This window comes from Blastomyces gilchristii, assembly GCF_000003855.2.
Source record: "Blastomyces gilchristii SLH14081 genomic scaffold supercont1.10, whole genome shotgun sequence".
NCBI classification, from domain to species: domain Eukaryota; kingdom Fungi; phylum Ascomycota; class Eurotiomycetes; order Onygenales; family Ajellomycetaceae; genus Blastomyces; species Blastomyces gilchristii.
In genome coordinates this window covers 1,128,485-1,141,288 of record NW_003101673.1, presented here as the reverse complement: position 1 = coordinate 1,141,288, position 12,804 = coordinate 1,128,485, and the positions used below count along the sequence as shown (strand labels likewise).

The 12,804-nt window shown below is 26.4% G+C and overlaps 1 protein-coding gene across 1 annotated transcript; it reads left to right on the top strand.

The window, feature by feature from the left end:
• Positions 1-11,324: 11,324 nt before the first annotated feature.
• On the top strand, positions 11,325-12,371 carry BDBG_17224 (uncharacterized protein; the record flags this gene model as incomplete). Its single annotated transcript, XM_031724996.1, has 3 exons — positions 11,325-11,430; positions 11,484-11,573; positions 12,367-12,371. The coding sequence occupies 3 exons, from the start codon at positions 11,325-11,327 to the stop codon at positions 12,369-12,371; spliced, it is 201 nt and encodes a 66-aa protein (XP_031578828.1).
• Positions 12,372-12,804: the final 433 nt, after the last annotated feature.

Here is a 12,804-nt window from a genome sequence, read left to right as displayed (position 1 = left end):
TATATTCTCTTCTCTTTTGTCATAATATTTTCAAATGATTTCAAACTATCAGAAGGTGTTGAAATACTGCAATTTATAAACAGTTTTTATATTCTGAGCTGAAATTTTCTGATTTTGCATATTTGAAATTGATAAATGTATAATAGTTGACTCTATAGATATAGGAAAAACTCTGAGAACTAAAGATTCTCAGGTAGATATCATAGTCTCTGACTGCATACATCTATAATTGAAGAATAATAATAATAATAACTGAGTATTATAGAAGCAGAGTATATATCTGTCTCTGAGAGTCTCAAAACTATAATCTGATTACATGAACTACTTGTGAAGCTTGAATTTCTATTCTCTGATTTTACAGTTTCTTTATACATTGATAATAACAGAGTAATCACTGTAGTAAATGATGAAAAGATCATCTGTAATATATACTATATTAATATTAAATATCATCATGTCCGCGATACTGCAGCTGCAGGCATTATTAAAATCATATAGATAAATATCACTGACATGACTGCAGACACTCTAATAAAAGCTCTAATAGTTGAAGTTTATGAAAATACTCTGATTAATATTGAAATTTAAACATCTACAGTCAGAAAAGCTCTGAAGATATTCTGACAGATACAGAGTCTTATCAGCTTACTATTTCTACAGTAGATCATATATTCATTTATTTATCTCACTGTTTTCTTTACTTTCTTCTTCTCTGAATTCTTGTTAGTTCTTCACAGAATCTTTGATAAAAGACACTGCTATCTTTTATATATAATATTTCTTCTTCAGTTATAGAATCACTCTGCTGAATTGTAAATGTCTACTCAGCAGAGCAGCAGTTAAGAGAAGTATTAAATTTCTCTCTCTACAGACTGACTGCTTCTGTCTAAGTGAGATGTACACTGATTGCTTAGCAAATATCTACACATATAAAAGACCGCACAATAGATAGATCTCAATAATATAATTAACTACTCTATATATCATGTTCATCATAATTTAATAATGCTCTCTTTCACAATATTAATATATTTCAAGAAATATGACAGAGATTAATCAAGATTAATTATTTACTTTTATATATTAATAATATTCAATCTGAGTTAGTACTAAAATTATAACTAAGCTAAGAAACAAGATTATTTTCTCTCTTCTTATATATATCAGTAATCAGTTATTATCTTTATTAAAAATAAATTATTATCTTTCTTAACTTTTTATTATATCTTCTGAATTCACTTCTTTCACTTCTTTCACTTCTATTGAAGATTTATAAACTCTTCAAGAAATCACTGTGAATTATAAAGTCTATGTTATTTATAATTCAATACAGAATGCTCTCTTTTAATTATAATAAATAATCACTTCATTCTTCACATCTGATTTTAGGTCACAAAATTTATGAAAAACTCAACACAAATATTAAGATGAACTATGAAATAATTATTAACAGATTGTATTATAGATTACTAAAGAGTAATCTCTCTGCTATAATTACTATAACTAGACTGGCCGCCGGGATCATGAATTTCACATTTGATTCCATTTGGTCTGATTCCATACATTTCTTGGCGTGAATCCCGCTGAGACTAATCATTAAAAAAATATGCAAAGTAACTATATATAAGATCTTAAAATAGAATCATGACTTGAAAAAAATGAGAAAGTGATCTCATTTAATTTCATTTAGTCTCATTCTTGACATAAAGTTACTATTTTTAGACATTTTAAGGTTTTTTTAGACTATTTTTAATTTTTTAAAAAGTAACCCTTTTTGATAACACTCAAATGAGATTTAAAGTCATTTAAAGCAATAAAAATAATTTAAATTGAGAAGTGGAAATCATGGTCTCATTTGAAAAATGTGATAAGAGTAGACAGTAAGTCTCACTGAGACAGTATAAGACTACTATCTAATGTTGAAACAGTGTAATGAGATTAGTTGAATTGGTAATGAGACTATCAAATATTCTGGTCCTGGTTTCAGACACGGTCACACGGTCAGTCTAACTATAACTTTATTCAGAAACATTCATTATAAACTGATTATAACTCTGATAAAGTTTTCTGATATCTGAAGTTATCAGAATGCAGATAATAAAAGAAAAATAATTAGGGAATTACTACTGAACTGATAAGTTACTCTATTAGATAATAATTTTTAATAATACTAACTATCTAATTTGAAGAAAATCATGTAAAAATGATTATATATTAGTACTCTGATTTTATAACTCTTATCTAATAACTTCTGTGAATAATTACTTTATATATATATATCTCTGAATCTTTCTCTTTAATCAATTGAAAACTTGAAATTTCAAATACTTCTTCAAATGCTTAATTTAAATCTTTATATTTCATATTAATCATATCTTCAGTTCAATCTTGAATTACACTACAAAGTCAATATGCAATATCTAGAATCAGAGTTGAAGAATTATCAAAGAGTGTCTCTTACAGTGAATATATAAACTAGTATAAATAATCTTACATTTATACAAGTTACATGTTATTACATTAATATTACATTAATGAGAACTGAACTTATTAAAAGATATTAATTAGATTTGAATCATTGATTAGTAGTTATACTGAGAATTATATAGTAAAGATATTAATAACAGTGATTAAAAATAACTATTAAGATATTAGTCTCAGTCTTCTTATAATTACAACTGATAATACTGTGAATAACTACACTATAATAAAGAGCTTGAAGCAAAAATTGACTTTGCATTTCTGAAATAATAAATAAGATTATATTCTCTATATTACTCATATAATTTAACTTGTGATGCAAACACTGATAAAGAATCTTAATATCAAGATAATAAATAATAAGATAACTGATTCTTGAGATAAGAATGAGATGAAAGTGATTACTTAAGTAACTTTTACATTCACTTTATAAAAGATAATGTTTTTTAATAACACTTTTTAATATTACTTTTTAATAATACTTTTTAATAATACTACTATTAATTTTGAATAGATTAATTAATAATTTAGATATTACAGATTTGAAATATTGCTAATAAAATTTATATCTTCTCTAAATAATAATAATAATTTCATGATATTTAATAAATAAATAAATCAGTTATATCACTGAATATAATACAGAATATTACAACATAGTGAAGTTTAATATATAAAATAACTATTTAAACTCTTTAATTATATCAGATAATTAATCATTGAGTGTAACACTCTGATCAGAAAAAGATTCAGATATTAAAACTTTCTAATATAAAGTAAACTCAGTTAAAATATATAATTGATTTACTGTTTTAATTTTATAAGATAATAAAGACAGTCTTAATCACTTATACATCAATACTACAGTCAGTCTGATAAATATATAATAGTTTATTTACTTATCTTGAGAAGCAGTTAATTCACTTAAAAAGAAATTTAGTCTGAGATAATTAGACTGACCGTGTGACCGTGTCTGAGATCAGAATCAAACTTTATAGTTATTATATTGTTTAAAAGCATTACTTCTGCTCATGATTTGTGTTCATCACATTGATTTCAAATCATGTTATTTCAAATATTAAATAAAGATCTCAGATTCACTTTTCAAATAAAAATCTAGTCTCAGATAAAGAATATATTTGAATTCTTAGTCATATTTTCATTCTAATCTTATTATTAAGAATGGTATCAAATGAGATTATGAAATCATTTCTCACTTACATAATATTATAACATAGTGCTTATTTGTTGAAAATTCAATAGAGAGTGTTATCAAATATTATTACTTTTCTAAACACAGATTATAATTCATATAATTTTAATTATGAAAAAAATATAAAATATAAAAAAAAATAAAAAATAAAAAACAAAATAAACACAAGAAAAAATCACAATAAAAAAAAAAAAAGAGAAAGAAAAAAATAAAAAAAATCATGATCACAGAACTGTAGTATTCTTAAAATACTTACTCTTCAGAGTCTTTACAATATTTATTATTAACTGTGTATCTCTCACAGTAAGAGTAACACAGCTGTGATGAGTTATTATCTTAATATCATCTAATAAATAATCAGTATATATCTGTATAAATGTGAATAATTAGAAAATATACACTTAAAAAGTATGGTCAGGATGAACTCTGCTGTCACTTGAATGATATTAAGAACAGAATACTGAAATTGATGATTTCTCTGATTAATTTCACAGACAAGATGTGTGAAGATGATCTTAAGAAATATAAGATTTCTCAACTTCTGATAAAAATGAATCTCACAGAGAGACTCTATTTTCATGATATCAGAGACTGAGTGTTATTAAAAAGTATTACTTTTATACAATGCATATGCACTTACTGCAGTGATTCACTCTCTGTGTATATAACTGAGAGTTGTAGCTTTCTCACACTGCACAGCTCTTTCTGAAATACTGTCATTGATTTGCAATTCATGCAGTCTCTTAGTTCAGTATATACTGTGTGTATACAGCTCTGCATACTAAACCTGTGTTAATTATTATGACCTGGTATAGTACTTGCTTTTCACAGGCCATGTTTTATTTGAGAAAGAAGAAAAAGATACAACTGTTATTTTATTAAAGAGAGAATAAATAATTAGTATTATTAAATATAATTTAATTCATCTGTATTTAAAATTTGATTAGTCTATACTCTTCAATTTGAGAATTTCTATGAGTGTTTTAATAGTTTTCATACCAGCTTGAACTTAGTGATGAATTGAAGAAGAAGAGAAAAGAGAGAAGAAAGAAATGAGAATAACTTATCTTTATAATATGAAAATAGAGAATCACTGTAATCATTCTTTCTAGTAATAAAGATCTGTTTTCTGCATGTATTCCTGATATAGATTATATGATAAATATATACAAAGAATATCAATAGTGCATGTATTGAATAAAGATAATATTACTATATAACACTGTAGTTATTTCTATACATCTCTGAAAGCTGTTAATAGTTTCTTTATCTCTTTATATTTGATAAGTTAATAATATATTCTGATGCACTTTCTCTTTCATCATTATCATTATCACTATCATCATTATCACTATTATTATCATTATCATCATCATCACTATTATCATTATTATTATATTATTACCTGCCTTCACTCTCTCTTTAACACTTATTAAAATTAATTATATCATTTCTCTTTAAATATTCTGCAGTCCTGCGGATCATCAAGGCACATGAGTACTATCACAGATTGAAGAGAGAGAAGAAGAAGGCATTTAAGCACAGAGAGACAGATCACAAGACATGTTATAATACCTTAAAGAGACTTTATAAGAAAGTAGAATGATAACAATTTTAAGTAATACTTCTGATAGATTTAGACTGAACTAAGTATAGAAATAATACAGATGACACTGCCTGTAAGAGATTGAAAAAGAAGATAGTAAAGAGTCTCATACAGTAGTAATAAGATCAGAAGAAGTTCTGAGAATAATTTGAGATCAAGATAAAGAGAGAGAGAGAGAAGAAGAGTGTTATTATTATTATTATTATTATTATTATTCTTCAATTATAGATGTATGCAGTCAGAGACTATGACATCTACCTGAGAATCTTTAGTTCTCAGAGTTTTTTCTATATCTATAGAGTTAACTATTATACATTTATCAATTTCAAATATGCAAAATCAGAAAATTCCAGCTCAGAATATAAAAACTGTTTACAAATTGCAGTATTTCAACACCTTCTGATACTTTGAAACTATTTGAAAATATTATGACAAAGGAAAAGATAACATAGTCTTAAAGATAGACACATTAAATAGATAGAGAAAAGAACAGAAGAAAACAAGTACAGTAAAGAGAGACTATAATAAAATAAAATTATTAAAAGATGATGTATATAGACTGGCCGGCGGGACCATGAATTTCACATTTGATTCCATTTGATCTGATCTTATACATTTCTTGGCGTGAGTCCCATCAGGACCAAGCCTCAAAAAAATCTGAAAATGGACCATTTCTGAGAGAAATGGCATGAAAAATGACCAGATTTAATTCAAGAACAGTGAAATGAGAGTAATTTCTCAGAATAAACTGTGAAAGATGATCATTCTTTCAAAATCAGAATGAGACTGAGACTGAAGATCAAAATCAGTCTCATTCAGTTTATTCAGTGATTACTTATATAATCAGAATTTGATAACAATTATTGATAATGCTCATGAAATAACTAAATACATTCTTGTACAAGTTTATTCTTCACTTTCTCATGAAAACTACACTTCTCTGATATACTGTGATCAGAGATATTAAACTGTCTGATAATTTCATGTTTTATAATCATGAGTTTCTTGATTATTTCTTCTTATAATTGTTCTCAGTAATAGTGATAAATATCTTGACTTAAGTTGAACTTTCACTTCATTCTCATCTCTGTCAATGAAATTGTCAGAATATCACATGTCATCAGTGCAACAGTTGAATATGTACTCTCAACAATTTTTCATAACTCTAGAATTGATTTAATGTGTAAATTCATCAGATTATCTTGAAGATAGCAGTCAAATTCAGTTTTATAAGTATGTAGTTTTACCTGATTTTCAGTTGTAATTAATATATACAAGTTCTGTTTCAAAGTTAGTATTATAGTTCTATGAGATATGAAGTATTATCAAAGATTGTTACTTACTAGAGAATTATATTTCACTATCTTCATATCTTAAATATCTACTCATTCAAATCTCTGATAGTTGATATTATAGTAGTCTCAGACTAATTTGACATATAAGTCTCATTTCTTCTCTGTTTAATCTTGAGAAGTGTAGATATTAACTTAATAAGAGAGATCTAGTAGAGCTACTACAGTATAGTACTCTGCAAAAGATTGTTCAGTTTTGCTGTAATAATATACTAGTTTATTCCTTGCAGCAATAATAGTCTGCACTATAGCATTATCTCAGACTGAATTTCTTTTTAAGTGATTCAACTGCTTCTCAAGATAAGTAAATAAACTGTTATATATTGATCAGACTGACTGCAGTATTGATGTATAAGTGATTAAGACTGTCTTTGTTATCTTATAAAACTGAAACAGTAAATCAATCATATATTTCAACTGAGTTTACTTTATATCAGAAAGTTTCAATATCTGAATCTTTTTCTGATCAGAGTGTTGCACTCAATAATTAATTATCTGATATAATTGAAGAGTCTGAACAGTTATCTCATATATTAAACTTTATTATGTTTTAACATTCTGTATCATATTCAGTGATATGACTGATTTGTTTATTTATTGAATATCATGAAATTATTGTTATTGTTTAGAGAAGGTACAAATTGTATTAACAATGTTTTGAATCTGTGATATTTAAATTATTAGTTAATCTATTCAAAATTAACAGTAGTGTTATCAAAAAGCATTATTAAAAAGCAATATTAAAAAGTATTGTTAAAAAACATTATCTTTTACAAAGTGAATGTAAAAGTTACTTGAGTAATTACTTCTATCTCATTCTCATCTCAAGAATCAGTCATCTCATTATTCTTTATCTTGATGTTAAGATTCTTTATCAGTGTTTACATCACAAGTTAAACCACATGAGCAATGCAGAAAATATGACCTTGTTTATTATTTCAGAAATGCAAAGTCAATTTTTACTTCAAGCTGTTTATCATAGTGTAGTTATTCACAGCATTATCAGTTGTAATTATAAGAAGACTAAGACTAATATTTCAATAGTCATTTTTAATCACAGTCATTAATATCTCTGTCATATAATTCTCAGTATGACTACTGATTAATAATTCAAATTCAATTAATGTCTCTTGATAAGTTCAGTTCTCATCAATATAATAACATGTAACTCTTATAAATGTAAGATTGTTTATACTAGTTTATGCATTCACTGTGAGAGATACTCTTTGATGATTCTTCAACTCTGATTCTAGATATTATATATTAACTTTATAGTATATCTCAAGATTGAACTGAAGACAGAATTGATGTGAAATATAAAGATTTGAATTAAGCATTTGAAGAAGTGTTTAGAATTCGGGGTTTTCAATTGATTAAAGAGAAAGATTCAGAGATATATACATATGAAGTAATTATTCACAGAAGTTATCAGATAAGAGTTGTGAAATCAGAGTACTGATATATAATCATTTTTACATAATTTTCTTCAAATTAGAAAGTTAGTGTTATCAAAAATCATTATCTAGTAGAGTAACTTATCAGCTCAGTAGTAATTTTCTGATTATTTTTCTTTTATTGTCTGCATTCTGATGACTTCAGATGTCAGAAAATTTCTTCAGAGTTATAATTAGTTTATAATAAATGTTTCTGAATGAAGTTACAGTGATTGTAACAGAGAGATAACTCTTCAGTAATCTGCAATGCAATCTGTTAATAATTATTTCATAGTTCATCTCAGTGTTTGTGTTGAGTTTTTCATAAATTTCATGACCTGAAATCAGATGTGAAGAATGAAGTGATTATTCATTATAATTAAAAGAGAGCATTCTGTATTAAATTATAAACAACATAGACTTTGTGATTTACAGTGATTTCTTGAAGAGTTTATGAATCTTCAATAGAAGTAAAAGAAGTGAAAGAAGTGAATTCAGAAGATATGATAATAATTTAAGAAAGATGATAATTTATTTTTAATAACTGATCACTGATGTGTGTAAGAAGAATTAATATAAGAGAAAATAATCTTCTTTCTTAGCTTAGTTATAATTTTAGTACTAACTCAGATTGAATATCATTAATGTATAAAAGTAAATAAACAATCTTGATTAATCTCTGTCATATTTCTTGAAATATATTAATATTATAAAAGAGAGTGTTATTAAATTATGTTATCAGATGATATTATTAAAAATATATTAATATTATGAATATCAATGTTGAAAAAATGTTGATATTTATACATTATAGTGATATAATAGTTGAATATATAATATATATTATTTCTGACATTGATAATTGATTACAACTTGTACAATAATTTTTGAAAACTCAAAATTAATTTCAATTATTAACTAATAGTTACAAACTTATAACTAACTAATATAAAAAGAAAAAAACTTTTTCTACTTATTATCTTTCTTCTCTTTCTTATTCTTCTCATTATTCTTTATAATTCACTTCTTATTCTTATTCTTCTTCTTCTTCTTCTTATCTGAGATAATAATCATCTTAAAATCTCTCTCTGCTACCTTCTTAGAGAAGAGTTCTCACTGCTTTCTCTCAGTCAGATCAATCTGTATCTCAAAATCCCGCATTTTCTGATCTACTGTCTCAGATTTCATCTCAGCAGTAAGCAGATTAGCATGCTCAGAGAGCAGAGCTGTCTTCTCAATATTCTGAATTATAAAGTGCATTCAAGATCTGAACAAGGTCTCAATTCTCTTCTCTGCCAGCTTCTGCTAATCAATTAGAGAACAGAAGTGTTATCAAAAATTATTATCTCTTAATAAAAAACTTATCAGTTTTAACTTCTTTGTCTCTCACTTTAATATCTTCTTAATCTTCTTCTGCTGCTACTTATTTATAGTAATACTCTTCTTCTTTCTCTCTCTCTTTATCTTGATCTTAAATTATTCTCAGAACTTCTTCTAATCTCATTACTACTGCATGAGACTCTTCACTGTCTTCTTTTTTAATCTCTCACAGGCAGTGTCATTCAGATTATTTCTATACTTAGTTCAGTCTAAATCTATCAGAAGTGTTACTTAAAATCATTATTATTCTACTCTTTTACAGAGCCTCTTCAAGGTATTATAATATGTCTTGCAATCTGTCTCTCTGTGCTTGAACATCTTCTTCTTCTCTCTCTTCAATCTGTGACAGTGCTTACATGCCTTGATGATCCGCAGGACTGCAGAATATTTAAAGAGAGATGACATGATTGATTTTAATAAGTGTTGAAGAAGAAGTAAAAACAGGCAATGATATAATAATAATAATAATGATAATAATGATAATAGTGATAATAATAGTAATGATGATAATAATAATGATGATAATAATGAAAGAGAGAGTGCATCAGAATATATTATTAACTTATTAAATATAAAGAGATAAAGAAACTATTAACAGCTTTCAGAGATGTATAGAAACAGCTATAGTATTATATAGCAACATTATCTTTATTCAATGCATACACTATTGATATTCTTTATATACATTTATCATATAATCTATATCAGAAATACATGCAGAAAACAGATCTTTGTTGCTAAGAAGAATGATTGCAGTGATTCTCTGTTTTTATATTATAAAGATAAGTTATTCTTATTTCTTTCTTCTCTCTTTTCTCTTCTTCTTCAATTCATCACTAAGTTCAAGCTGGTATGAAAACTATTAAAATACTTATAGAAACTCTCAAATTGAAGAGTATAGACTAATCAAATTTTAAATACAGATGAATTAAATTATATTCAATAATACTAATTATTCATTCTTCTCTTAATAAAACAATAGTTGTGTCTTTTTCTCTCTCTTTCAAATGAAACATGACTCATGAAAAGTGAGTATCACATCAGACTATAATGACTAACATGGCCCCAGCATGCAGGACTGCATACACACAGTGCATGCTGGACTGAGAGACTGCGTGAGTTGCAAACTGATAGCAGCATTTCAGAGAGAGCTGTGCAGTGTGAAAAAGCCGTAACTCTCAGTTATATATGCAGAGAGTGAATTACTGCAGTAAGTGTATGTGCATTACATGAAAGTAATGCTTTTTGATAACACTCAGTCTCTGATATCATGAAAATAGAGTCTCTCTGTTAGACTGGCCGCCGGGACTATGAATTTCACATTTGGTCTCATTTGATCTGATCTCATACATTTCTTGGCATGAATCCCGCTGGGACTAATCATTAAATAAACATGTAAAGTGACTATATATCAGATCTTAAAATGAAACCATGACTTGAAAAAAATGAGAAAGTGATCTCATTTGATTTCATTTAGTCTCATTCTTGGCATAAAGTTACTATTTTTAGACATTTTAAGGTTTTTTTTAGACTATTTTTAATTTTTTAAAAAGTAACACTTTTTGATAACACTCAAATGAGATTTAAAGTCATTTAAAGCAATAAAAATAATTTAAATTGAGAAGTGGAAATCATGATCTCATTTGAAAAATGTGATAAGAGTAGACAGTAAGTCTCACTGAGACAGTATGAGACTACTATCTAATATTAGAACCGTGTAATGAGATCTGTCGAATTGGCAATGAAACTATCAAAAATTCTGATTCTGATCTCAGACACGGTCACACGGTCAGTCTACTCTCTGTGAGATCTGTTTTTATCAGAAGTTGAGAAATCTTATATTTCTCAAGATCATCTTCATGCGCCTTGTCTGTGAAATCAATGAGAAGAATTATCAATTTCAGTGTTCTGTTCTTGATGTTATTCAAGTGACAGCAGAGTCCACCCTGGCCGCACTTTTTAAGTGTATGTTTTCTAATTATTCACATTTATACAGATATATACTGATTATTTATTAGATAATGTTAAGACAATGATTCATCATGACAGTGTTATTCTTACTGTGAGAGATTCACAGTTGATGATGAACATTGTAAAGACTCTGAGAAGTGAGTATTTTGAGAATGCTGTAACTCTGTGATCTTGATTTTTTTTTATTTTTATTTTTTGTTTTTTTCTTTTTCTTTTCTTTTTTTTTTTTTATTGTGATTTTTTCTTGTGTTTGTTTTGTTTTTTGTTTTTTGTTTTTTTTTGTATTTTATATTTTTTTCATAATTAAAATTATATGAATTATAATCTATATTCAGAAAAGTAACAATATTTGATAATACTCTCTATTGAATTTTCAACAAATGAGCACTATATTATGATATTATATAAGTGAGAAATGATTTCATAGTCTCATTTAATATCATTCTCAATAATGAAATCAGAATGAAAATGTGACTAAGAATTCAAATATATTCTTTATCTGAGACTAGATTTTTATTTGAAAAGTGAATCTGAGATCTTTAATATTTGAAATAACATGATTTGAGATCAATGTGATGAATACAAACCATGATCAGAAGTAATGCTTTTAGACAATATGATAACTGTAAAGTTTGATCCTGGTCTCAGACACGGTCACACAGTCAGTCTAGATGTATAGCTATTTTAACAGACTATATCTAATCAATTTCCACTTCTTCATATTCAGATACTTCTGAATTCAGTCATTTTCTTATAACTGCTTTAGTTTCTGATAGAAAGTCTATTAAGTATTTAATTCCTGTCTTAGTTGAGAATAAGAACCTTATATTTAATTAATTTAAATCATACTTCTTCTTTAATCTGACTCTGAGACTATTGTATAATGCACAATACATTATAATATGCTCAGAATTTTCATTCACATTGCAGAATGAGTACTCTGTTGAATCAAATCTATCATCAAATCTTTGTATATAGGATTTGAAATAACCATGTTCTAGTTTCAGCTGAATTATAGATGAGAATATTTTCTTTTTACATTTAATTGAACAAGATTTCCACTTTGATTTTATCTCAAATCTTGAATAATGTATGCTCTTCTTTTGTTTCTGCCAGCTTTCATTTCACTTGTTTAAATAAGATTCTTTTATCTTTCTCTTTATGAAAGATCAGAACACTGTTTTTTGAATAGATCTGCTTAATTCTGAACTCTTTTTCACAGCTGAATCAGTCAATTCATTGTCATGAATATTCATATGAGCAGAAACTCAATGCAGATGAATTATCAGTTTTAATATTCTTCTCTTTTGAATTTTCAAAACTGAGTTTAAAATCAGTTCAAGATTTATTTGATTATTATGAATCTGA